The following is a 25,453-nucleotide window of genomic DNA, read 5'->3' on the forward strand; positions in this document are numbered from 1 at the left end:
CAAACGGTTTCGCAGAGGCTTTGGTATACATAATATCCTTTATGTTCTCTGCTTTACTCCTCTTGGGGTTTTGACTTGCTGACTTGCCTTTGACTTATCATTTTTACTGTTTAGCTACCACAATGGCCAAGCAGTTATTCCACAAGTTTGATATCACCAGCCAGTCGTTCTACAGATCCAGTCTATCAGCTGCGTTTGTAAATCTCAAGCCTATTGTGCCAGGTCGTGAGTCAGGAGATAGCGCTCATTCATTAGCTCACGTTGAAGCAGATGTGCTTGTGATTCCGCAGCGCAAGGTGGAGAGATTCACTGAGCTCTCCCCGGATGAAGTATCTGACTTGTTTTTGTCCGTCCAGCGCGTCGGTAAGGTGTGTCTGCGTGTCAGCGAATGCATGTTCTAATCGGCGCGTATCGCAGGTCGTAGAAAGCGTGTGGCGATCGAATGCTCTCACTGTATCAGTACAAGACGGCGTAGATGCTGGCCAGACCGTCCCGCACATCCACGTTCACGTTCTACCCAGAAAACCAAACGACTTTCCGTCCAGCGACCAGATTTACGAAGAGCTGCAAAAGCAGAACATACAGGGTAACTACGAGGAGCTGATAAGAAACGCTAAAATCAAAATGGACTCGGATCGCCAGCCAAGAACGTTAGCGGAGGTAGGTAACGGTGCAATAAGCGCAAATTCAGCTGATATCGTGTAGATGGAGAAAGAAGCTGATATGCTATCCAAGTATTTCTAACAAATATACCAAAATCGTTTGTTGCCAGCATATGAGGAATGCAGCCACTTTGTAAATAAATTTATTGATTTGTGATTCTCTACCGCCTACTTTGCCGCTCAAATTGTTTCTGTCATCCTCGTTCAACTCTATATCCCAAACACCCACGAACGACATGGTACAATTCATCATACGTGCGTCCAACGACCTCAAGATCCCAATAGACGTAGATGCCGAGAAGACGGTGCTGGAGCTGAAGCACCACGTGCAGACGCTCAACGCCGAGTATCCGGCTGAACGCCTTCGACTCATCTACTCGGGCAAAGTGCTTAAGGACGAGGAGCAGTTGAGCAAGTACAGCATCGCAGAAGGCAACACGGTGCACATGGTGAAGGGCGCGCCAAAATCTACGCCCTCATCGTCATCAGCCCAGCCAGCCACCGCGGCGCCAACTCCTGAACAGAACGGTATTCCATCCACGCTGTCCACCGGGGCTGGAGCCCACGACAGTCTAATCGAGCAGCTGGGATCGTCCAGAGTGGCGGGAGCACTCAACAGCCAAGGCATTGATGTAACCAACCCCAATATGTTGCAGGATCTTATGAGCAGTCCCGAGTTCTCCAACCAAATGTCGAGAATGATGAGCGATCCTTCCATGCTCGATCAGGTGTTGAATTCCCCTCAATTCGCTAGTCTCCCAGCTGACAGACGTGAGCACATGCGTCAGACTATGCAATCACCTTTGTGGGTGCTGCTTTGCTTCTAGGTGGTGCGACAGTTTTAACTCTCATGCAGCTTCAGATCTATGATGTCGAATCCTGAGACGATACGCGCAATGATGCAGGCGCAGAGGGCATTTGGCGGTGGAGATGGCGCCGGCGGACAAGGCTTTCCACCACCAGGATCATTGGGACAGCAGCCAAACGCACAAGGTGAACAGCAGCAACAGCAGCAACAGGATCCAATGGCTGGTATACAGAATCTCCAGAATTTACTCGGCGGCGCAGGCGGATTAGGTGGTTTGGGTGGTCTTGGAGGTATGGGTGGTTTCGGAGGTTTCGGCCAGCCATCTCAGAACACAGACCAAAGACCGCCAGAGGAGAGATACGAGACACAGCTTTCACAATTGACAGGTATGGGATTCACAGACGCAAACAAGAATATCAGAGCTCTGATGGCGACTGGTGGAGACATCAATGCGGCAGTTGAATACCTTTTTACTAATTTGTAAAATTTTAGGCGTTTCTGTTTGAAATTACGTTATATTTGTTGTGAAGCATAAATCTTGCGAATGATCATCTTTAAATTCGTGATAAGGTTTTTTTACATACGCTTCAGGTTTCATCATAGGTAAGCAGTGGAGATAGTGGAGCTTTGACATAATTCGTGACTTGACCAACAACCACAACTAAAATCTGGTTTCAAGAAGTGAGCGCGCCCTGTTACAAGCCGAGCTAATTTTGTAGCAGATGGGTGACAGCCCAATGTCGATCGAAGCGGGACCAAGACGGATGCTTTTCGATTTTATGCTCGAGAACGACAAAGTGCACATTACAGCGACTCAGCTTGTCTACGTTCTTTCTGCTATAGACTACAACTACGTTTTAGTAAAAGTCGTCGATAGCATGGGTCGTGACCATACGACTGTCGTCGGCGATGAAATCAAGGTGCCGACCAGTTATATTGATTTCAACAATGACATCGACAGCACGTGACGCACAGATATCACGCACATAGCCTTCTTTGCACAACAAACGTCACATGATGACGCAAAACTAAACAAGGGCGTATTTTCTTTTTGTAATTGGTTTTTATTTGGCTGCTTTGGTTCTCGGTAATTTTTAAGGCTTGACAGGATGTTTCAGACTTTCACGCGTCGTATAAATGACCAACGAGAAACGGGGCCACTACTGAAGCTCCAGCGTATTTAGCCAGTGTGGTGTGTTCACTGTGCTGGCTACATTCCACATATTCCATGACGTCTTGACGCCTTTAATGAATGCATCGATTGCGTTGGAAATTTAAAGCCTTTTGTTCCTCTTCACATGCAAAACAAATCGAACTTGGTTTGTGGGCAATTGGTTTATGTGAAATTCATCCTACTAACCATCGTACACGCAGGCATAAGAGATTACGCTTATAGCGTATCAGATAAGCGGCATCAGGGCTTGATCGACCAATTCCCCCTCGTGAAGCCAGTTTTGAATACTTTTACACCGGATCACAGCAGTAATAGCCACGAGCTAGAAGTGAAAAGTGGAGAGTTTGTTTGGTTACTAGGCGAATTTGATGTCAATTGGACGATCGTCAGAAAAGTGATCGCCATCGATCCATCGGGGACACTGGTACTCGATAAGAAGCAAGGGATCGTACCGAGCCGTTATATTGATCTTCATTGGTCATGCACACAATTTTCTCCAGTCGACGAGGTCACAATACCAGATTTTAACCGTCATACCTCATAACACCTATATACAAATGAGCATGAATGAATGAAATTTCTAAATTAGTCGTACAAGTTGGAAATCCATGGGCTTGTTGCTTTCCTAGCAAGATAAGAGCATTGAGAATGCATGGATTGATAGTGATGAGGAGCACCTTAATTCCGATGCTAATAGTCCAGCATCGGTATGCCCTCGAAAGTCTTATCTTTAGCACTTTCAGCGTCCTTGCTAGAGGTGGGCGTCTTGAAGAGTTTGCAAATGCGGCTGATGGGCTTCTTGGTTCCAAATTTTGAGGCTATCGAAGCTAATGCTATCGAGGTCGTCCTGTTGAGTTTCTCTTGCATAACCGACAGCGTTGTAGCTTGCCTTTGTACGGGCGAGAAGTCTATCTCTTCATAGCCAGTGAGATACATGGATTCGCGGTAATGTGCTGATGATAATGAGATTCTGTGATCTTAAGAGTTTCACCGTGCTTACAACCAGTTGGGAGGCTCCCCGCCTCGAGGTCCTAATGTGTTTAAGCGGTGCTAATTTACAATAAGCAGCTACCCACGAGCATTGTTGAAGCAATTAAAGGCTGAGACTGCGCAAGTGACAATGCTACGGCTCTTGATCTCGTTCGACCCTGAAGACCCTTCAAGAAAGCGTTGTAGCTGCGGTGAAGCCAGTGAATCGCTACAGAGACAGCCAGCCGATATGTTATTGGATTGAATCATCTTGCATGTCTGAGGTTGGGTACTGTGGAGTCGACGCTGTTGCCTCAAAAAATGCTCCTAGTAATGGGAAAGAGGTTGATATATTAGAAAAAAAATCACTATATAGTACATCCCATTCTTTCTATTTTAATTTTTCTTAGTTTGAGTTACTAATGGGTGACGTTTTGATCTACAAAACCACGGATTTGGATACATCTTAAGCATCTCGTAAACGTTCAGAATGACTGAAAATGAAATATATTTACAATTATCGAGTCGGCCATCGGTAGAACTCTCACCGCTTTTCATTTTCAATCCTTTGCTCAGTAATACAATTGCCACCGTCCCCTCGATACAAATTAGGGCGAGTAAGTCGTAATATTTTACCTCTTTCAGCACAATGACACGTGATCCAGTCCTCTACCTCTTCAACGACGACCTCGACAACGCTATCCGCACTGCTAGCATGGGCAGAAGCGATGATCGTCTGCTGCTATACACAATTGCGATAGCGCTGCGAAGAAGATTGGATACAGACAGCTTGAAAGTGTTTAAGCAGCTCAGTATGATGCAATTTCCGCTTCTAGAACGCGTATATAACCATGTGTCTTACCAAAAAGTCATTGAGAAGGTTATCGATTTGGAAGCCATGGACAACCCTCGAGCGAGAAAGATAGTTGAGGATATACAGTTGAATGAGTTGAAGCTATTGTATGAGTATGCGCAGGTTCAATCGAAGCAAGAGTGAAAATCAAAAGTCGCCATAACGCCACACACTTTCTCATTTCTTCAAATATAGACTGTAATATGCACTGTACTTTTACAAAACGACCTAGCTACGAATATAATACTTAACATTTATAACAATATTGCGGAACCTTTTAAGACTTGTCGACCACTCCACACCCCACATACATTACTCTTTCAACTCTTCATGAGGTCGTAGAATGCACTTTGAGGCAAGTGAATATTTCCCACTGCCTTCGTCTTTAGCTTGGCTTTACCGCGTTTCTGCTGGTTAAGTTTTTTGAGCTTACGGTCAAAGTGACCACCGTACAACCCTTCCGTCACATTCATCCGCATGGCCTTGATAGTTTCTCTGGCGATGGGCTTCTGTCCAATGGCAGCTTGGATCGCGACCTCGAACTGCTGTTTTGGGATGACATCTTTGAGTTTGCTCACCCAGTGCTTGGCGACATCCATCGACTTGGAGCGGTGCACAATCATAGCAAGTGCATCAACCGGCCTATGATGAATCAGCATGTTCAGCTTGACGAGATCGCTAGCGACGTAGTCCGCCTGCTGGTACTCGAAAGATGCATAGCCGCTAGTCGCCGATTTCAGTTTGGCGTAGAAGTCAGTAACTATTTCTGCGAGCGGGACGTGATATTTGAGGTGCACCCGCGGGGGATTGGAGTTCTCGAGATAGTTGAACGCGACTTGGTCGCCGCGGTGTGCTGACATGAGCTCTATCACACTGCCTAGATACTCATCAGGCACTATAACTTCCGCATTCACGTAGGGCTCGAATAGCGACGCTTTCTTATTAGAAAGCTCGTGCGGCTCGGGGAAGTCTGAAGGCACCCGCACTATCCGCTCCTCGCCGCCCTGGATCACCTTGTAAGGGACAGTTGGTGCGGTGATGATAACCTCCGAGTCGTGCTCATCTTCCAAGCGCTGCCTGAATACATCGAGGTGCAGTTGTCCGAGAAATCCAACCCTGCAGCCCTGTCCCAAGGCATTCGAGGACTCTCTATTCACAGTCACGCTGGGATCGTTGAGAGTGAGTCTCTTCACATTTTCTTCTAGTCTCAGGAAATCTTTGTTGTCAACGGGAAACACTCCAGCAAAGACCATCGGCTTGACTGGCTGAAAACCAGGGAGGGGCTCGACTGGTTGCGACTGCTTGTAGATTGTGTCACCTATGTGTGCCTCGCTCGACTCCTTCATTCCACACACCAAGTATCCCACTTGTCCGTGCTGCAGATGCGTCGTCGGCTTCTCGGCTGGATTCAGCACACCAACCTCCCCCACTGTGTACCTGCTTTTTGAGTGGTGCGAAACGACAACATCACCTGGTAGTGTGTTAGACGGGCTGAGCTATGTGAAATATTTGGCTCCCACCCTTCTGTATCGACCCACTCTCAATTTTGATGAGCGACACTGCGCCTCTGAATTTGTCAAAGTATGAGTCAAACAGGAGCGCTTTGAGGGGCTGTTGGCGGGGCGGAGTAGGTGATGGAGGAGGAGGAGGTATTTGGTCGACAATCGCATGCAACACCTTTTCTACATTCAGCCCTGACTTGGCTGATATGGGCAGAGCAGAGTCTATATCGAGGTCGAACTGCATGAGCACCTGCTCAATAACAGCGTCAGGCTCCGCAGCCGGCAAATCTATTTTGTTGATAACGGGTATGATTTTGAGATTGCGCTGACTGGCAAGCTCAAACACAGACAGCGTCTGCGCCTGAATACCCTGCGTAGCATCAACCAGCAGCAGCGCACCGTCGCAAGCTCCCAGCGATCTGCTCACTTCGTAGCTGAAATCTACATGTCCGGGTGTATCTATCAGATTGAGAAGGTACTTGTCCCCTTTATAATCATAAAGCATGCTCGATGAATTCGCCTTCACTGTAATGCCGCGCTCACGCTCCACCTCCAGCTTGTCGAGCACTTGCTGATTCTGGCCGGGCTTGATTGTATTGGTGAGTTCGAGGAGGCGATCAGAGAGCGTGCTCTTCCCATGATCGATGTGCGCTACGACTGAGAAATTGCGTATCTTCTCTGTGGGGTAATCTTCCATGTTGATGCATCTCCGTGTCGTCGTTGAGAGATTGCGGATCTCCGAGGCGAGGAAGGCCAGCGGAGATTTACGGATTCGACTGACTGCCGCGCATGGAGTGCGATACATGCTCATCGACATGCTCATCGGCGCTTTCTATACAATGCAAATGGTGGTGCGCTATAAAGAGCAATCGCACTGAGCTAATGCTGGCGAATATTAACGAGTACAAAGACGTTCAGCCTGGAGATGTGCTCAGATGAATCTCGGCTTTAAGAATTAAAGCAGCTTTCTGCCTTGAATTTTGCAAGAGCAATATAGCCAATAATAAGGAATAGGCGATTTGAAGGCTATTTGGAATACGAACTTCAAGACGTCATTCAATTTTACCAAGTAATACGGTTATACAATCTTCCTTTCTTCCCCTCAAACGTATCACCAGATGACGTCGCCAATGAACATTCAGCATCATCGGATTATCGAAAGCAGTATGTTAGCAACTTTTGTTGTCATCTGTCAATAATTACTGATTGATTTATCAAAAAGTGTATATATGGAATTTTTGTAGACACCGCTGTCAGCTGTCAAAAGAGGAGTCTGTCTGTCAATTTACGTTAGCTTTGCCGCCCACATGTGAAGACTAATGACAGTGCTATGTAATTTTAGCGTTCCATCACTTCAATACCATCAACATGATTTCACAATTCATCACAATCGCTTCAATCGCCTTCACAATCAATAATGCAGCAGTCGACCCATATAAACAAAGCTTGAAGTACGAGGAAGTACATGTCACCGACCATCACGACTTTGTTAGCGAGAAAGATACGCCGCCAAGCCCCATTATGAACACGAACCCACACATTGTCGATTCTCGGAGAAGATGCAACTACAAGGGCAACGACAAAAGAGGCTACTATATGAGGGGTGAGAGTAATCTTGGTTGTGCTCGTCAGTACGCTGACATTATTTAGGACTTTGAGAGGCTGCACCAAACTTACTTCATAGCGCTGCGATGATTATGCATACTAAGACATAGAAAGAGTGCATATACTGCATTTCCTTACAATTGAATGAAAGTTCAACACTTAAATAGTTGGAGTTATAAGACCGGGAGGTCTTGACTATATTATGATACCATTTGTAAAGATACAAATACGATCGAGTTTTAACGGGAAAGCACTAAGAAAAAAACACGGTATTTGTCTGTGTTTTGAAGGTGATTTTGCAATTGTGTCGCCCTGCACTACGAGCCTCCTCGATCTTCGTAAAGAAAATTTTGTAGACATATTATGCAGTCTTCTAGCCTATATCTATTGCCCGATTATATTCAGGCAATAGCTATTTCCACTTTGAGCTTTTAACGCCTATTTGCCCATGCAATTAGATCGTTAACCTAGTGTCAGACAAAACTGACATTCTAATTGGCAAGTAGCGGAGTTCAGTAAGCTAGATAAAGTGTATTTCTGAAATTCCGCAATCAGCCCACGGACACCAAAATGTTTTCCAAACGGATCGCTATCGCATTGACCCCTCTTGCGGTCAACGCTGCAGTCGCAGATCCTTCAAGTCACACTGTTCAGCGTCAGCGAACATTATGAAGTCTTTGATAGTGATCTCACTCACGGTATTTCTAATGATTGAGAAATACCATCAGTTGCTTGATTGATACAAATCCCGAAATAAATAAAGATTCACTGTTCGGATGCAACTTTCAATGTAAGGGCCCAAACGGCCTTATCGGAGGTACTGTCGAGCGTTTGGGTCTCGTATGTATGTTAAATCCCTACAGGAACTCGAGGAGCCGCTCGTAACCAATGGTGCATCTGGCAAGAATGCTATGACTGTAACTTTGTGAAAAGAAAAAGAAATCGCTCCTACTGCCGTCTCAGGTACAGATTGACATGCCCCCTTTGCAAGATTGGTGCGAAAACAAAGGAGATAAACCAGCAAGAATGAATGCTATTAGTGCTCAAAGGATGTAAATGTAAACAACATCAATGCATTGATCCAAATGGAGATTATATTTGAAAAAAAAAATTGAGATCAACACACGTGTTTCACCCTTTTTAAACTATAACAACATATCAATTGATAGAATGGTTCAAAGCCGCTTCATTGTGGATAAAGGTTAAGATTTTAACAAAATCTTAACAATCTACTATGACAAGTAATGCAAATGAATAAATAGTACATAAATAATACAACTAATAATAGCAAATTAGACACGCTCACCACGGAGTCTACGGGCGAGTTGAATGTCCTTTGGTTGGATGGTAACTCTCTTTGCGTGGATGGCAGCAAGGTTGGTGTCTTCGAAGAGTGAGACAAGGTAAGCTTCACTGGCTTCCTGGAGAGCCATGACGGCGGACGATTGGAAACGCAAGTCTGTCTTAAAGTCTTGGGCAATTTCTCTGACGAGACGTTGGAATGGCAGTTTTCTAATGAGAAGTTCGGTCGATTTTTGGTAGCGACGGATTTCTCTAAGGGCGACAGTACCTGGACGGTAACGGTGTGGCTTCTTGACACCACCGGCTGCTTGTGGGGCGGCTGTCTTTCTTGCTGCCTTAGTGGCGAGTTGCTTACGTGGGGCCTTACCACCTGTGGACTTGCGGGCTGTTTGCTTAGTTCTGGCCATTCTAATTTATTTGGAGATGTGTGCTGTTTTGAGAAGAGAGGCTATGGACGCCTTATATAGTCGCGCGTCGTTGAATCATTTTCTACTGAGGATCACGCGCAAATGATCTAAAATAGGTAGTGTCTGGCAAGAGGAAATAAAAGTAGAATAAAATATACAAGCTTACAGCTAAAAATTCTGTCTATCAGGTGATGTGTTTTGATCTTGCATTGACCCCTCTACACGATAGCATCACGCGTTTTATATATAAAAAACCAAATTTGATCTGGTCAGACCGTGATCTCTCGCGCGCGCTCCAAATGCATAAATAGCCAGCGCGTTTCTTTTTCTATCTCCATCAACAACTCTTAGTATAATGTCAGGAAGAGGAAAAGGCGGCAAAGGTTTAGGAAAGGGTGGTGCCAAGCGCCACCGTAAGATTCTCAGAGACAATATCCAAGTGAGTTGGAAGGCTTTTAATTATGTTCCCATCTAATAATCCTCCAGGGTATTACAAAGCCAGCTATCCGTCGTCTCGCTCGTCGTGGTGGTGTGAAGCGTATCTCTGGTCTCATCTACGAAGAAACACGCGGTGTCCTCAAGGTGTTCTTGGAGAACGTCATTAGAGACTCTGTCACCTACACCGAACACGCAAAGAGAAAGACTGTCACCGCTCTCGACGTCGTCTACGCCCTCAAACGCCAAGGAAGAGTCCTTTACGGTTTTGGCCAGTGAAATACGCGTCTTGGGCTTACCTCGCCTTCCCCGTCCCAGCTATTGTAATTTTTGTTTTGTACTATTTAGAATGAACTTGTTTCTCATGCCTAAATCTTTGCGAGGACGTCTAATGTCTTACACCATTACAAAGTGTATCCAAGAGCAATCGCAATGATGGTCTTAGTTTTATTTGATGCTTTGTGCAATTATTACCTTCCTGTACTGTTCTCGATTCATGAAGACCCTTTCCGCGCCAAATTGCCGTCAACGACTCTTCGGCTCAAGAATGGCACGTATAAGTTATTGCGCCAGAAGAGATGCAAACATGAGTGATGGTGGTACTGTTTTTTAGCGACTAAGTCTGCGATTGACTTGAAGGTCTAGTCGATGCGGCAATCCCGTTGAATGTCATCCCATAGTCATTCGTTTTGCTGATAATCGTTGCACACGCAGTCATTTGATGCCTTGTAGTTATTTTTAAGCCTCATAAACCACATTCGCATTACCCTGTTCTCAGATATTCCAATAACACCTCTGCAATGGTCCTCCCTCCATATGATGATTTTTCGAAATGCACTGGGCCAAGCCAAACCCCCGATTTCAGAGTTAAGCTGGCCCCCATTTTTGGTAACACAAACCAATTTCAATACATGTTTGATAAAATGGAGGAACCCTACTTTTCTGTTGGAGTCAACGTTGCGTCCTGTTCCTACTGTTGGCCTCTCGCGTCGGAAAACGTAAAAAGCGGCCATAGGGTAGAATACTTGAGCTATTTAGATGCTTGCTGCTTTTTTAGCCTAAGATAGTAGCTCAAATCAGATAGATGCGTCAATTTTATTGTATAAGCTCTATGTCGTGCTCCTGAGTGATCTCGAATCCCAACTTTCGGACAGCCTGCAAAGCGCGACAGGGACCCCAGCGGTATGATTATATCAACACCTTTCATAGCACACATTGGGCTATTAGGGAAGCCTTTTTTTTTTGGAGAATTCCAAATGTTGTAAATCAGCCAGTTGAGATCTGATCACTGCCATCTGGAAACTTCAACTATGTGGATATTGATTGATTGGGTGGAAGAAGACCAAAAAAATCTTTTTCTTTCTGGAATTCGTGTGCTTTCGTTAGAATATTAGTGCCTCCATTGCTAGCATATCACTTGAACCTTCGCACATGATCACATCCGAAGATATGACAAAGATGGCCTATTTCAACACAAGTCAAACGGCCTAAAATTTGCCAACTTATCTCAACCTCCACAAGTTGCAAAATAAATCATGCCATGCAATCTAACCGTTCTCAACAAACATTTCTGCAGTCGCTTACAAATACAGATGTTGAGCTAGTCTCACTTTTAGCCATGAGACAAGAATGTTTCATATGGACGTCACGCGTCAGAAAGCATGAAATGCGGCTTTAAAGGTGTATTATTGGAATGATCGAGTGCTTGCGGTCTATTAGCATATAGATTTTTCTTACTTTCTCTATTGCGTACTTCAGTGTATTACTGAATCGTGACTTCCAGGCATCGTTCAAAGCGCGATATCACTTCAAGGAATTTTCCATATCACAGTTTGCCATATCTCGTCCTCTTCCATCTTAACCACCAACATCATCCTAAACGCTGCGAATCTCCCTATAAATGTTATTACAACAATAGCGGACAGCTTTGATGATACTGAGATCTAAATTTGTCTAGCGCGACCGTGCCAACGACAAGAAATCTCTCACTGATAAACAAACATTGGAGGGAGGCTACGACGTACTCAAAAAGTGAGGAAATCCAGTCGCACGTATAAAATCAGCCACAACTCAGCTTGCTTTGAATTTGAAGTCAACGAAGATATTCTTCCAATCAAGAACTGGCTAGCTGCCCCTCGCAGACAGCATGATGGGATAGCCCAGCTCAAGTTAACAGTTTACAATCAAAATCTTCTCAACACGATCTGCAAAGGTTTTGTAGCAAACTTGAATTTGAACGAATTCGGATTGCAATTGATATTTCCCTTCCCCGACTTCCATATTCCTTTCAATTTGAAGTGTGAGAATGTCTTTATAACCGATCGAACTTGTGAAGGAGTGGGCGTTCGACCTGCTCATTTCCCTCAAACTATACGTAACAGCTTGTGCAATTTGTCTCTTTTGCACGCCTATTTGGGGGAATTCGAGAATGTCGACAGTCAATACACTTTTATAAAAGTTATCGAATGCACTATAGAATTCGGTGGAAATCAAGGAGGCTCTTTTTTCATATCATCAATCTGAGTTAAAACAATCCACTTCAATGCTCAACCTTTAAAAGATGAAGATATCACAACATTGCCGCTTCCTCGTGAAATGAGACAATTGAAAAGTCTTGATGTAGATCACTACAATGTGGACCTTGATCAATGCCTTACCAGAAATCGAAACAATCAAATTATGGCGATTTGGAGCCATATCAAACTGGGGTGGTTTTCCTGACAAGTTGACTGTCGTTATGTTAAACATTGTTTTGCTTTAAGTGGAACATGAACTAATTCAGTAGTTGTCAAAATTCGTCAATTTGAGAGTGCTTGACATGACTAAATAACAAAGTCCAGAGTTTGTATTAATGTTTGACGAAGGTCACTTTGAGAGGACTTTCCCAGCATTATAAGTGTTAGACTTATCAGATATCTGCGAAGGAATCGACATAGGATCTCTAAATGTCTTTATTGATACACACCGATCCTTGAACACAGTGGTTGCTAAAGGTATGACAAAGATAAATCCAAGCAAGGTTTCAAAGAGGCTCAAAACTTTATAACGATACGCTGGGAAAGAGTACTTATGACGGTTACACTACCGACGTGCTTTTTTCAAATACCTGAAATGCAAGACGATATCCATCAACGCTTCAAAAAACCAATTCAAACACACATGTATTGATTCTCCATTGCAATTCATACTAATTGCAGCATGATTGAGTGAAAGTTCTAAGAAAATTAGCTTGATGAGAGGCGTAATAGATGGGATGAAAAAGGCGCGCGCAGCAGGCAGCAGGACGAATAAGGACGTGCGAGGACGTACCTAGATCTGCGAGGGCCGACGCTTTATTAAATACCCCAAAATTATTATTTGTGACTTAAGTACGTAAGCGAGTTTATTTTCCCCACCAAGGCCGTCCGAGCGTTTGCCAGGCACGCGTCATGTGGTTGGTTTGACGAGAGGTGGGAGGGCAGTGAGGAAGACGGTGTTTAGATGTGCTTATTAGGACACAGCTTGCCATGCACAGGCTCAAACGAACGATGAAGAGGCCCCTGCGCGCATACACGTATGCATATGCAGGCACCAAGAAGCGAGACGGTATCTGTGGGTGAGGCTGTAGCGAATATTCGATTACAGCTTTTATGATAGCATTCGCAGTGCTCACGTCATTGCTTACCGCTAGACCCCCACTTAGATCAGAGATCGGATGATTCGCCAGTTAATTTTGTATACCGGGCAACTAAATAAACGACCAACTTATTCCTTCCAGTCTTCCGTGAAGAATAAAAACCAAAACAACTAAAGAAGTGGTAGATGCCGTGCACCCCACCAAGGAGTGAGCAGGAATACAGCCGAGAGGAAGCTCAGCAAAGACGCTGACTCGAGAGTAGGGAGTATGCCTCAGACGCCGCGTACACCGCGCACGCCGTCGCCGCCACCAATAGCGATACAGCCTGCGCACAATACACGCAAGAGGAGGAGGATGAATATGGGCTCACCACCGAAGCAGAAGAGAAAGTGAGTAGAAGCGGCACCACAAATGCAACCAGCTAAGGTAGCACACGCGCAGTGCATGGATAATTTACAGAACTACTATATTCAGACACCTGATACAAATCAGCGATAACATCCGCCTCGACCAGTCAAAATTGTCGCGGTCCGTGTCGGATATGTGGAGAAATGAGAATAAAATAGTGCGGGATAAATTCGCTGAAGCGGCGCTACTTGAAAAACAAGGAGTACGGGCGCAGATGGAGTTTGATGGGGAATTTTCAGATGGCGTGCAAAAACGCGTACGGGAGATTGCTCATAAAGCTAACAGGGCGAGACACGAAAAAATAGGGAAGAACGGAGGCGAGGTGAAGAAACCACTCAATGCGGGCAGGAGAAGATCACAGACGCTGGGTACAGATCAAATCAGAGTTCCCAGTAAAGAAGTTAGGAGCGCGAGTGTACAGCCCGTCGATACTAACAAATTTCTTGAAACTTGTACGTGCAGTACTGATGAGAGGAGCAAGGGCACCAAAGGCACACCCGGGAGTGAGAGCACATCAAGCACTTATACCACCACTAATACCAACAACCAAGGAGAACTCGGCTCACCTTTCCTCAGTGACACTTTCTCTTTCAAAGATACCATCGTTTCACCATACGACGAATTTACAGATCTAAACGCAGCAAATTGCGACTGTTATTATTATGACGACTCTCAATACCAAGACTACTATCAGTATCATAACTACCATAATTACCATCACACTGGGATATACTAATTTGCTTACTTCTCTTTTGTCTGCTAATGCTATACAATTGATACATCACTGCTGGGGCTCCTGTGTTGGTTGTTGGTTTGGTAGCCTGGAGATTGCATTTTGGAGTTGGTTTATAGGCAGTATACGAAAGCTTTCTTCCTGTGTGACTTGAGCGAGCTGTACGTTGTGCTCATCGAGCCTTTCCTCCATAACCTGCTTGAGCACACCGAGGACCAACACTTGAGCGTCCTCTAGGGAAAGATTCTTGTGGTATTTATCGAGGAGTTCAGACTGAGCAGCCTCGCTACCAGAACCGATAGCCTTAGCGTCGTAGCGCATGAAAGTACCTGAAGGATCAGTGTGGTATAGCTGAGGGCCGCGCTCGTCGATACCAGCGAGGAGCAAACTAACACCGAAAGGACGTGACATCATTTGTTCGTCGTCGTCTTGCTCATCGACACCTTCACCGAATCTGAGAGCGAGGTCGCAAACGCTCTGGGAGCAGCTCTCGACGAGAAGAGGCTCGTCGTACGAAAAGCGGTGGTTCTGGCCTACGACGCGCGCGTGATCGACCATTGTGCGTGCATCAGCGGTCAAACCAGACATGGCGCAGCCAATGTGAGAGTCGATGGTGAGTATTTTCTCGATAGAAGTGGATAAAAGGAGAGGTGACTGGCTGCGCTTCTCAACGCCGAGAACGACACCGTGAGGAGTGGCTACACCGACAGCAGTAGAGCCAAGCTGGAAGGGGGATTAGCGGGGCTGGTTTGGAGGTTGAAAACCAACTTTTATAGCTTCAATTGCGTATTCAACTAAGCCGTTGGTTAGAAATACAGAAACAGCCCACGTCAGCCATACTCACCTTGATAGAGACGTCCCTCTGGTGAGAAGGTGGAAACACCGCGGTCGTATTCAGAGCGCGTCAGGAACTGGGCAGCGTGTGAGCTGCGTGGGTGAATTTTCTGTGTTGGTTACCATTTCGAGTTGAGTGTTGGGCGTTGAAAGCGAACGGTGAGAAAACGTGAAAGAATTGATGGCGGATTTCGTAGGTTTTTGGTCGGCAATTCTCGCAGCCGTCTCATACGCACATTTCGCAGGTCAACGCTAGCATCTTCGGTACACTCTTCCAAATTACAAGCCGCTATGTCAACTTGGAGCCGGTGGGCATGGGTGAGTCCGTGAATTACAATAAAGCTCTCTCTAATCGTACTAGGCGCCTTTGGTTTGGTCTGGTGGGTTCATTTCCCGGCTTGCTGCCCCGGCTCAACCCGCAAATCTAACGAAAACAGCTCGGCAAAAGACCAGCTCACGTCGAGCCCGGTTGCAATCAAGAAAATCATGAAGCCTTTCTCTACTCCGGTCCTCAGCAAGCGCACTTATCGCGAGTTGAAGCTCCTGAAGCATATCAGGCACGAGAACATCATTAGCCTCTCAGATATCTTTATCAGCCCTTCAGAGGACATATACTTTGTTACTGAGCTGCTTGGCACTGATCTCCACCGTCTCCTCACCGCGAGACCTCTCGAGAAGCAATTCATCCAGTACTTCCTATACCAAATCCTTCGAGGCCTCAAGTATGTTCATTCGGCGGGCGTCGTCCACCGCGATCTGAAGCCATCGAACATACTTGTCAACGAGAACTGCGATTTGAAGGTTTGTAGTGGACTTTACCTGCACAATTCCACTCTAACAGCTCCACTCCCGCTCAGATCTGCGACTTTGGTCTAGCCCGCATTCAGGATCCTCAGATGACTGGTTACGTCTCTACACGCTATTATCGCGCACCTGAGATCATGCTCACGTGGCAGAAGTACGATGTTGCTGGTATGTCGTATTTGTTAGCTCACACCTCCTCCCCTCTAACACTCTCAATCCTAGTCGACATCTGGTCTACCGGCTGCATCTTCGCTGAGATGCTTGAAGGAAAGCCCCTGTTTCCTGGTAAAGACCGTGAGTTTATCGCGTGAATAGTGGATTTGGTGTGAAATTAACTTTGTCGTAGACGTCAACCAGTTTTCCATCATCACGGAGTTGTTGGGCACTCCACCTGACGACGTCATCCAGACTATTTGCTCGGAGAATGTGAGTGGCGTCAGTCATTTTCTTTTTATCCACTCAGACTTGCTCTCAGACACTCCGATTCGTTCAAAGCTTGCCTAAAAAGCCTAGGATTCCATTCAATGAAAAATTTAAGACAAACGACCCACTAGCGCTCGATTTGGTGGAAAAGATGCTCTCGTTCGATCCACGAACTAGGATCACTGCTTCACAAGCACTGGCTCATCCTTATTTGGCACCATACCACGATCCCAATGATGAGCCTGTCGCTGCTGAGCAGTTTGACTGGAGCTTCAACGATGCTGATCTGCCAATCGATACCTGGAAAGTAATGATGTACTCTGAAATCCTTGGTGAGTTGGTGTAGGCGTACTTGCGCTGGCTTACATTTCTCGTCAGACTTCCATCACATCTCCCAGGATGGTGATCAATTCCTCAACGCCAACGGACCTGGAACAGAACAGGCGAGTGATTCGTCCTTCACCGTTTAACAAGCCACAGCAGACATGATAGCATTTCCCAATAACTTTGCAGCATTAACTTAATCTTTCTATCCTTAAAGGCTTACTATCTTTTGACTTTTTCTTTCCACCCCACTAAACCCTCTTACAATTCCCTCCTTGGCTTCTATTCTGGTCTTACTTTGGTAAAAGATGAATATATTGATACATGAAGATTTATTTGTATTACTTGAGAGGCGAGAATGGCAAAGGTTCGAGGACAGAAGTGTGCATATTATCGCAAAGTTTAACAGTCTATGAGGTGTGTTAGGAAGGCACGTGGTGATTAGGTAAAGAGCAAAACACACCTCCGACACAGTGTACGCCCACCCGTCGACAGACCACGCCTGCTCACGCGTGCGCTTACGCGCTTCAAAGTCAGGATACTGCCACATGTGCGTGACATTGTGCAGTTGGCCCACTTGGGAGAACCAGGCTCCGACGGGCTGATTGGAAGATGTGAGACAGGTAGATGAAAAATAAACAACATACCGTAACAAACTGACGTCTGGCTTCCAGACCCTTACGCCAGAAAGACTCCCATTGCAGCAGCGTGCCAGGCTTGAGCTGGTACCTGCGCAGCTCGAATATGCCTCCCGACGAGTGCGGTGGGGACGAGGGGAAGAAGGCGAACTCCTGCGACAACTCTGATGTCCTGTGGTTGATGAGTGGTCTGACGCGGGTATTGAATATAGCGTCTGCCTGTGGTGAGGTCAGTGGTGAGTCATCGCTCTGTCCCGCCACTCACATTCGTCTTTCTGATGAGCGCAAGTGTATCATCCAAACCCTTAAACCCATCGTATTCGAGAATGTGGATGAAGGTGTCTTGCTCGCCGTACTTGACCTCCCAGCTGCCTGTGAGTTTGAGGTGGTTCGCTTTATCCCCGACGAGCGCGAGGTAGTAGTCCTGGCTGTGCTATGTGAGAGGGATTCTAAGGACGCTATCCAAATAACGCACACTGCTGCTACATACTCGTGCACCTTGGACGGCTTGACGTGGTGCCCTGCGCGTGTCAGCTGAGGCGCGGTGACGTCATCACGACCACGCACTCTGTATCTCGTGTATGTATTTGTTGCGGCCGACGGATCTGCTGTGGCCGACAGACTCGGCCTTCTCGCCCTCCTCTTTCGCTGTCTGGCTGCCGTGGAGAAAGGACTGGGATGTAAGCGCGTGCGAGCGTGGGGAGCCCCGCACTCACGTTGAGATAGCCTTGCGGGTCGTGCGCGCCGGCGTCGTTCGAGAAAAGGCGGGCTGCCGATACGCGGGCTGGCTTCGTAGCCGCAAGTGCGTTTCTGAGTGCGTGGGCGTGGGTGTGTGCGCGTGCTCGGAGCATTGTGTTGGTCGTATGAGATGAAGCGAGTTGCTGAGAGGAATTGGAAATGCACGAGTGATTTACCTCCCATGGCACAGTATTTCCCATTCGTACTGCCTCGCGCGATTTTCTGTGCGCTTGTACTGCTCTGCCGCATTTCTCCCGCATAGCCCAAATAGCCCCAAAATAGCTGCAGGGGGTTTGCAAAGGCTTGGGATTGCTGTGAAAGTAGTAGAGCTCCCCACTATTAACCATCTCTACGGCCACGTGCTTATCTGCAGAATGGTTCGTGCTGCTGCATCTGCATGCCAGTTGTAGACAGCGTGTCAGGGTAAGCAACGGCACAGCGGCACAGCGGCACATTGGGATTTCGCTGTACTGGCCGTTGCAATTTTAATAACCGAGCATTGCCCACTTCTCTCTTGTTCGGTACGGCGAGTGCAGCACAAATGGAGATCGCACACGCATATAATTCCAGCTACGCGGATCTCGCACGCGGCGTCAAGGACAGGGTGGTGCTCATCACAGGCGCCGCATCGGGGATCGGGCGTCTGGCGACACTCGAGTATCTCAAACTTGGGTGGGTTGGCTGCGTGGCCGTGGCGTGCAGTGCGCTGACAGATGCACTACGCACTTCAGCGCTAAAGTCGCAGCGGGCGATATAAATCACGATACACTCAAGACACTCGCTAGTGAATGTGAAGCTACTGGATTCGCTGGAAATCTCTTCACTTGTACGGTAAACGTAACCAAGTACGACGAACTGTACGACTTGTTCTTCAAGACTCAGGAGAAATTCGGAAGGATCGACGTTGTTTGCGCTAACGCTGGCATCAATCCTGGCGGAGACTTCATGAGCTCTAAAGTACCGGCTAACGTGAGACCGGATATGAAGGTGATTGATGTGAATTTTGTCGGTGTGCTCTACACTTCGCATCTGGCAGTAAGATTCTTTAGGGAAAACACTACAGCCAAGGCTTCGGAGAAATGCCTGATTCTCACTGGCTCAATGGCTAGTTTCCAAGCTATGCCATCCGTAGGCATGCCCTATTCGGCTAGCAAGGCTGCAGTGTTGAGTCTGTCCCAGTCTCTCGCTATCCAGGGCGTTGCAGAGGGATTCAGATGCAACTGCATCAATGTGGGTTGGTGCATGGTGCATGGACATTGATTGACCTCCAATCACAGCCTTGGTTTGCTGACACTAACATTCTCGATAAAGCCGCCAGATTGGTCTTGAAGGGCATCCCGCTCGCTCCAATACACGCAATCACCCAAGCGTTCATCCTCGCCACCGCAACTGAAGCCACCGACCAGGCTTGGGTTATTGATGAGCACGGTCTTTGGTGGGTAGCGGTGCTTTTCACTCTCTCCCTACTGACAAGACAGGGAACTGCCGAACCCGTCCATCAAGAGCAAGGTAGTCGACCAGTTTATGAGCAGATTTGTTATCGGTCTTAAGCTTAAAAAGGCGTTGCAGAGAGACGCGTACAAGCGCTATCTGAGCATCGCCGCCATTGCAGCTGGCGCTGTTGCGGTTGTGTGGAAGCTGTTCAATTAGCTGTTTAAAACTGAGCCAGGAGTGCTAGAACGACTAAAGGTTTTTTCCACTTTTTATAGACTGTTGTTATTTAAAAACTGCCCTGCAATCTTGGTGTATATTTTGTGCGCTTGGTACCGCCACTTGATGAGCATTCGCGGGGCTGTGAATCGTATCAGCTCAGCCATGACTCAAGTACTACCACACTCCCGCTCTCCATCACCCAAAACAGCAAAACTCCAAGAACCGCCAGCGAAGAAGACCAAAGTTGAGGGCATTCCCTTGGAGGAGGTTGACTACGCGAATGGATTGCATTTGGCGCCAATGGTTAGGAGTGGTGCATGTGGGTGGCTGCTATTCGACGCGCCACACCCCATCTCACAGCGCTGCAGTGCCAACACGACTCATCAGCCTCGAATACGGCGCGAAGCTGGTGTGGACGCCTGAAGTGATAGACCGAGCGATAATTGATTCGCAGCGGGTGTACAATAGTCAGTTTGATTGCGTATCTAATGGCTACAATCTAACACTACAATCCATCCAGCGTCGACAGGCGTCATCGACTATATAAAACCCACAGAGAACAAGCCCATCTGGTCCACCCACCCACTCGAGCGCCCCCACGTTATTTACCAAATCGGCTCATCGTCTCCGCAGCTAGCTGTGCAGGCGGCACAGACAGTCGCGGGGGATGTCGCAGGCATAGATCTCAATTGTGGCTGTCCGAAGCATTTCTCGGTACATGCCGGTATGGGCGCAGCTCTGCTCACCAACACGGATAACCTGGTGGCTATACTGAATGCACTGTGTGAGGCACTCCCACATAAATCCATTAGTTGCAAGATACGCTTGCTAGGCACACAGCAGGATACTATAGAGCTCGTCGAGCGCATCTGCTCCACACCCATCAAAGCTATCACGATCCACTGCCGCACCAAGTCTATGCGCCCGAGCGAGCCTGCCCAGCACGACAGACTGGCGGAGGTGCGCGAAGCTATCGAGAAAATGAGACCCGATGTGGCTGTCATATGCAATGGCGATGGAAACACTCACAAGGACGCACAAGAAATTATGTCTCGCACTGGGGTTAATGCCGTGATGATCGCCAGGGGAGCCGAAGGTAATCCTTCGTGTTTCAATAGAGGTGGCCCTGTAAAACTCGGCGCTTATTGGTTGCAGCTTGTGAGTGGAGATAGCATTAGTGCAGTTAAACATCAAATACACCTCTTACGCCTCCATCCACCAGGCACACGCCCTCGATCATCTCTTCCCCGCTTCCAAGTTCTGCACTGGCCAACTCACGCCTTTCGCAAAGTACGGCGATATCAAGAAAAAAGATCGCTCTAATCTCAACCAGGCCCTTTCGCAGGCCAAGACACACGAGCAGATGGCCGAAGCGTACAAAATTACGCTCACACAGGATAAAGGCTTAGATCAGCCAATGTTTGATAGTTTGAGATTGGCGATACAGGCACGACAGCACTGATGTGCTATTAAGTGTCTGAAGTGACTGATTTGTTGTACTTAATAATTGCATTTTATAGATTATAAAAAGGGTTTTGTGGTTTCTCCTTGGTGCGCCTACTGACAGCACACGCTGTTTGGCCACAAAGATCTACGCAGCCTGCACGTCGGCAGAGAAAGGGATGTATGGCACATTACCACTGCTTAATCCTGTTAACCCTGATCACCCATAATATCCCAATTATCCCGCTCAAATTGAGTCAAAATTGGCCGCCCTTAACACGCAACCCGCAACGCGAATCAGTTCTTACAGCCCAACGATCACTATTGGAGTGAATTGAGATATAAATGACAGTAAGCGACACCACGAGACGTGGCTGCTCGGGCTAATATATTCACAGGACAAAGCTAATTCACGAGAAGAGTCGATGCTCTCTGATACGATTCCACCCAGCGCTGCGATATCGAATATTAACTCCAAAGTGCCGTCACCGAAAGGCGGTAGCGCAGATAGCGCAGACAGCGCACAGATTTCCGCTGACGAGGACAAAGATGAGCTCCAAGACCAAGACGATGACGACGAAGAGGAATTGGACGAGGAGTACGACAGTGATGGCCAAGTGATCAAGTCAATCGCCCCGGCACCCGCTCATGCACCCGCTAAAGATAACAAACGTCCAGCGCGTAAATCCAAACACAAGGTTAAGAAGGATGAGATTGAAAAGTCCAAGAATATCGATTCTGTTAAGCGTTTCTCGTATTTGATTGGTCAGACTGATCTATTTAAACACTTTATTGATCGCAGAGTGAGTTTTCCATGCCAAGTGATGCGTGGTGCTCATTAGAACATACAGAAAGAACGCGATCCAGCTTTCAGGGCTATGATTGAGCAGTCTGAAGTCCAAACAGGGAAAAAGAAGGCAAAAAAGAATCAGAGCAGGAGAAAGACTGAAAAGGAGGAAGACGAGGAGTTGTTGCAGGATGAAGAGGATGAGCCGTTTGCCTTCACAGAGACACCGGCGTGTGAGTATGACGCGTCACAAATCTAGCCTAACCTCACACACGACACAGTCATCCAGAATTGTACAATGCGTGATTACCAGGTTCAGGGTTTGAATTGGATGATTGGATTGCATCACAATGGTATCAACGGTATTCTTGCAGATGAAATGGTAAGTTGCGTTTAATACACTTGAAACTCCGCTCAAATCACTCAGGGTCTCGGTAAAACACTTCAAACAATATCATTCCTAGCCTTCCTCAAACACTTCAAAGACATATCAGGATACCACCTTGTCTGTGTACCTAAATCAACACTTGACAACTGGGCAAGAGAGTTTTCTAAGTGGTGCCCAGATTTCAAGGTCGTTGTACTTCAAGGCACTAAGGAAGAGCGCGAGAAACTCGTCAAGGAGCATATCTTGCCTGGAGATTTCGACGTTCTCATTTCGTCGTATGAGATCTGTCTTCGTGAGAAGTCAGCTATTAAGAGACTCAGTTGGGAGTACATCATCATCGATGAGGCTCACCGTATCAAAAATGCCAACTCTTTGCTTTCGCAGATAGTCAGAATTTTCAACTCTCGCAATCGCCTTCTCATTACCGGTACACCTCTTCAAAATAACCTTATGGAGCTCTGGGCTTTGCTAAATTTCTTGCTTCCGGATGTCTTTTCCTCTTCGGAAGACTTTGATGCTTGGTTCACCAACAACCAGGAAGGTGGTAACAGTGACGAAGTTGTCAAGCAATTGCACAAAGTCTTGAGACCATTCTTGCTCCGTAGAGTTAAAGCTGATGTTGAGAAATCTCTCTTACCAAAGAAGGAAATCAATTTGTACGTAGGCTTGACTGACATGCAAAGGAAGTGGTACAAGGGTATTATCGAGAAGGACATTGATTTGGTTAATGGTATGGGATCTAGTAAGAAAGAGGGCAAGACAAGACTCCTCAACATTGTCATGCAATTGCGCAAATGCTGCAATCATCCTTATCTCTTCGATGGTGCAGAGCCAGGTCCACCATACACAACCGACGAACATCTCGTATTTAACTCTGGAAAGATGCTCATTCTCGATAAGCTCCTCAAGTCAATGAAGGCGAAGGGATCCAGAGTTCTCATTTTCTCTCAAATGTCGAGAGTTTTGGACATTCTTGAGGACTATTGTATGTTCAGAGACTACCAGTATTGCAGAATTGACGGTCAAACTTCTCACGATGATCGTATCTCTGCCATCGATGAATACAACAAGGAAGGATCGGAGAAATATATTTTCTTGCTTACCACTAGAGCTGGTGGATTAGGTATTACGCTCAACACGGCTGACATTGTCGTGCTTTACGACAGTGACTGGAACCCTCAAGCGGATTTACAAGCTATGGATAGAGCACACAGAATAGGGCAAAAGAAGCAGGTGTTTGTGTTTAGATTTGTGACAGAAGATGCAGTCGAAGAGCGTATTTTAGAGCGTGCTGCACAAAAGTTGCGTCTTGACCAGCTTGTAATTCAGCAAGGTCGTCAAACACAACAGAAGAATGCAGGCAAGGATGAGTTGACAGACATGATTCAACATGGTGCTGAAAAGATTATCAACAATCAGAAAAGGGAGATAGTTGACAATGACATTGATGAGATTATCAAGACGGGTGAGTCCAAGACGGCAAATATGGCATCCAAGTATGAAGATCTCAACCTTGAGGATCTCAACAATTTTAAGTCAGAGATTAACTTTACTGGTGTCAATCCAAAAGCAAAACAACCACTTTGGATCGAACCAGGTAAGAGAGAGCGTAAACAAAATTACTCGATCGACGATTACTACAAGGGTGCAATGAAACCTAATCCTCAAGGACGAACTCGCTCAAACAAGCCACCACCAGCAACGCACAAATTCCAAGACTACCACTTTTTCCCAACGAGACTCCTCGAGCTCGCGAGACGGGATGACAACTATAAGAAAAAGGAGGATGGCTGGGAAGCTATACCGCGCCATGTGGATCCTAAGAAGGCGGAAGAAAACCCAGAGCTCGTCGAGCAAGCTAAAGTGGATGCAAAGAAGGAGCAGGATGATATTGACAGTGCGACGCCGCTCAGTGAAGAAGAAATTAAAGATATGGAAGCTATGAGCCACCAAGGATTTACAACCTGGACTCGTAGGGAGTTTCAAGCTGTGGTAAGAGGAATGGAGCAGCACGGTAGGAATGACTTGAAGGGAATAAAAGGCGTCGTTGGAGATGGAAAGACGGAAGAGGAAGTTAAAGAGTATCTGGATGTATGGTGGAAGCGCTACCCAGAATTACAAGATCACCAGAGAATGATTCAGCGTATTGAGGAGGGTGAGAAAACGCTCGAGAGTGTCGCCACCAAGACACGCGCAATCAAGGCCAAGGTCAACGGGTGTAGATATCCGTTGCAGATGCTGAATATTCCTTATGGTCCGCAACAAAGGGTGAGTGGGGGATGTAGTGGAGACTGACACACTGACAAAGCACAGGGCAAGCAATACACAGAAGATGAGGATAGATTCCTACTCGTCAAACTCGCCCATCATGGCCTCAGCTCGGACGACACATACGATAAAATCAAGCGGGATATATTGGAGCATCCAGCGTTTAGAATGGACTGGTTTTTTAAGTCTAGAACACCAACTGAGATATCGAGGAGATGCCAAACGCTTATCTCGCTCACACTAAAGGAGGCAGGGCTTTACGAGGGCAAGCACGCCCACCCATCGGCATACCCAGCTGACCACAAGGAGGGAGAGTTGATAGCCAACACTAATAAGAAGCGTACAAATCTCTCACTTTCGCCTTCGTCTAATTCATCCAAGCGCGCTAAAGCCACACCACCTCAAATCGGACCAGGAATGACACCATCTGTACTCGCTGGACCATCGCCTCTACCACAAGGATATAGTCAGGCGCAAGCATCGCAAGCATCTCCACAATACGATCACCCACAGGCACATTCACAGGCACACCCCTCTTTGCCTCCAATGAGCATGCCCAATGTACCATTCCCAGATCAGCCTTTTCCACCACCGCCGGAAGGAAAATAAGCTGGCTACGACGACTCATTTTGTAAATTTATAAAACCTAATTTAGGGTGTCTCGTTGGTGTGCCTGACT

At 46.7% G+C, this 25,453-nt stretch overlaps 15 protein-coding genes across 15 annotated transcripts; 10 read left to right on the forward strand and 5 right to left on the reverse strand.

Moving 5' to 3' along the window:
- Window positions 1–122: 122 nt before the first annotated feature.
- On the forward strand, window positions 123–744 carry J056_002776 (Bis(5'-nucleosyl)-tetraphosphatase; the record flags this gene model as incomplete). The annotated part of the gene is made up of 4 exons (XM_009272041.1): window positions 123–225; window positions 271–368; window positions 418–660; window positions 706–744. The coding sequence occupies 4 exons, from the start codon at window positions 123–125 to the stop codon at window positions 742–744; spliced, it is 483 nt and encodes a 160-aa protein (XP_009270316.1).
- Window positions 745–898: 154 nt separating this feature from the next.
- On the forward strand, window positions 899–1,954 carry J056_002777 (Deubiquitination-protection protein dph1; the record flags this gene model as incomplete). The annotated part of the gene is made up of 2 exons (XM_009272042.1): window positions 899–1,467; window positions 1,519–1,954. The coding sequence occupies 2 exons, from the start codon at window positions 899–901 to the stop codon at window positions 1,952–1,954; spliced, it is 1,005 nt and encodes a 334-aa protein (XP_009270317.1).
- Window positions 1,955–2,207: 253 nt separating this feature from the next.
- On the forward strand, window positions 2,208–3,188 carry J056_002778 (uncharacterized protein; the record flags this gene model as incomplete). The annotated part of the gene is made up of 2 exons (XM_009272043.1): window positions 2,208–2,400; window positions 2,845–3,188. The coding sequence occupies 2 exons, from the start codon at window positions 2,208–2,210 to the stop codon at window positions 3,186–3,188; spliced, it is 537 nt and encodes a 178-aa protein (XP_009270318.1).
- A 146-nt stretch (window positions 3,189–3,334) lies between these two features.
- Window positions 3,335–3,726, reverse strand: J056_002779 (uncharacterized protein; the record flags this gene model as incomplete). Its single annotated transcript, XM_009272044.1, has 3 exons — window positions 3,335–3,597; window positions 3,645–3,675; window positions 3,721–3,726. The coding sequence occupies 3 exons, from the start codon at window positions 3,724–3,726 to the stop codon at window positions 3,335–3,337; spliced, it is 300 nt and encodes a 99-aa protein (XP_009270319.1).
- Window positions 3,727–4,262: 536 nt separating this feature from the next.
- On the forward strand, window positions 4,263–4,610 carry J056_002780 (uncharacterized protein; the record flags this gene model as incomplete). The annotated part of the gene is made up of 1 exon (XM_009272045.1): window positions 4,263–4,610. One exon carries the CDS (start codon window positions 4,263–4,265, stop codon window positions 4,608–4,610), a length of 348 nt encoding a protein of 115 aa, XP_009270320.1.
- A 176-nt stretch (window positions 4,611–4,786) lies between these two features.
- On the reverse strand, window positions 4,787–6,785 carry J056_002781 (uncharacterized protein; the record flags this gene model as incomplete). The annotated part of the gene is made up of 2 exons (XM_009272046.1): window positions 4,787–5,937; window positions 5,987–6,785. The coding sequence occupies 2 exons, from the start codon at window positions 6,783–6,785 to the stop codon at window positions 4,787–4,789; spliced, it is 1,950 nt and encodes a 649-aa protein (XP_009270321.1).
- Window positions 6,786–8,865: 2,080 nt separating this feature from the next.
- On the reverse strand, window positions 8,866–9,282 carry J056_002782 (Histone H3; the record flags this gene model as incomplete). The annotated part of the gene is made up of 1 exon (XM_009272047.1): window positions 8,866–9,282. The coding sequence occupies one exon, from the start codon at window positions 9,280–9,282 to the stop codon at window positions 8,866–8,868; it is 417 nt and encodes a 138-aa protein (XP_009270322.1).
- A 355-nt stretch (window positions 9,283–9,637) lies between these two features.
- Window positions 9,638–9,996, forward strand: J056_002783 (Histone H4; the record flags this gene model as incomplete). Its single annotated transcript, XM_009272048.1, has 2 exons — window positions 9,638–9,721; window positions 9,769–9,996. 2 exons carry the CDS (start codon window positions 9,638–9,640, stop codon window positions 9,994–9,996), a joined length of 312 nt encoding a protein of 103 aa, XP_009270323.1.
- Window positions 9,997–13,244: 3,248 nt separating this feature from the next.
- Window positions 13,245–14,477, forward strand: J056_002784 (uncharacterized protein; the record flags this gene model as incomplete). Its single annotated transcript, XM_009272049.1, has 3 exons — window positions 13,245–13,308; window positions 13,596–13,722; window positions 13,775–14,477. The coding sequence occupies 3 exons, from the start codon at window positions 13,245–13,247 to the stop codon at window positions 14,475–14,477; spliced, it is 894 nt and encodes a 297-aa protein (XP_009270324.1).
- A 45-nt stretch (window positions 14,478–14,522) lies between these two features.
- J056_002785 (putative proteasome subunit alpha type-5) lies at window positions 14,523–15,546 on the reverse strand (the record flags this gene model as incomplete). The annotated part of the gene is made up of 4 exons (XM_009272050.1): window positions 14,523–15,197; window positions 15,243–15,268; window positions 15,319–15,385; window positions 15,541–15,546. The coding sequence occupies 4 exons, from the start codon at window positions 15,544–15,546 to the stop codon at window positions 14,523–14,525; spliced, it is 774 nt and encodes a 257-aa protein (XP_009270325.1).
- A 53-nt stretch (window positions 15,547–15,599) lies between these two features.
- J056_002786 (Mitogen-activated protein kinase HOG1) lies at window positions 15,600–17,005 on the forward strand (the record flags this gene model as incomplete). Its single annotated transcript, XM_009272051.1, has 8 exons — window positions 15,600–15,626; window positions 15,670–15,688; window positions 15,757–16,109; window positions 16,166–16,280; window positions 16,335–16,406; window positions 16,459–16,538; window positions 16,588–16,867; window positions 16,914–17,005. The coding sequence occupies 8 exons, from the start codon at window positions 15,600–15,602 to the stop codon at window positions 17,003–17,005; spliced, it is 1,038 nt and encodes a 345-aa protein (XP_009270326.1).
- Window positions 17,006–17,200: 195 nt separating this feature from the next.
- J056_002787 (Protein NipSnap-like protein 2) lies at window positions 17,201–18,582 on the reverse strand (the record flags this gene model as incomplete). Its single annotated transcript, XM_009272052.1, has 7 exons — window positions 17,201–17,269; window positions 17,323–17,460; window positions 17,507–17,716; window positions 17,763–17,925; window positions 17,973–18,018; window positions 18,065–18,149; window positions 18,214–18,582. The coding sequence occupies 7 exons, from the start codon at window positions 18,580–18,582 to the stop codon at window positions 17,201–17,203; spliced, it is 1,080 nt and encodes a 359-aa protein (XP_009270327.1).
- Window positions 18,583–18,776: 194 nt separating this feature from the next.
- On the forward strand, window positions 18,777–19,885 carry J056_002788 (3-oxoacyl- reductase FabG; the record flags this gene model as incomplete). The annotated part of the gene is made up of 4 exons (XM_009272053.1): window positions 18,777–18,907; window positions 18,967–19,465; window positions 19,513–19,670; window positions 19,714–19,885. 4 exons carry the CDS (start codon window positions 18,777–18,779, stop codon window positions 19,883–19,885), a joined length of 960 nt encoding a protein of 319 aa, XP_009270328.1.
- A 165-nt stretch (window positions 19,886–20,050) lies between these two features.
- Window positions 20,051–21,350, forward strand: J056_002789 (tRNA-dihydrouridine(20) synthase; the record flags this gene model as incomplete). Its single annotated transcript, XM_009272054.1, has 4 exons — window positions 20,051–20,207; window positions 20,257–20,355; window positions 20,409–21,046; window positions 21,111–21,350. The coding sequence occupies 4 exons, from the start codon at window positions 20,051–20,053 to the stop codon at window positions 21,348–21,350; spliced, it is 1,134 nt and encodes a 377-aa protein (XP_009270329.1).
- A 326-nt stretch (window positions 21,351–21,676) lies between these two features.
- J056_002790 (ISWI chromatin-remodeling complex ATPase ISW2) lies at window positions 21,677–25,383 on the forward strand (the record flags this gene model as incomplete). Its single annotated transcript, XM_009272055.1, has 6 exons — window positions 21,677–21,682; window positions 21,730–22,134; window positions 22,183–22,351; window positions 22,400–22,500; window positions 22,546–24,774; window positions 24,820–25,383. 6 exons carry the CDS (start codon window positions 21,677–21,679, stop codon window positions 25,381–25,383), a joined length of 3,474 nt encoding a protein of 1,157 aa, XP_009270330.1.
- Between the last annotated feature and the right edge of the window lie 70 nt (window positions 25,384–25,453).

This window comes from Wallemia ichthyophaga (genome assembly GCF_000400465.1).
Source record: "Wallemia ichthyophaga EXF-994 unplaced genomic scaffold scaffold26, whole genome shotgun sequence".
NCBI classification, from domain to species: domain Eukaryota; kingdom Fungi; phylum Basidiomycota; class Wallemiomycetes; order Wallemiales; family Wallemiaceae; genus Wallemia; species Wallemia ichthyophaga.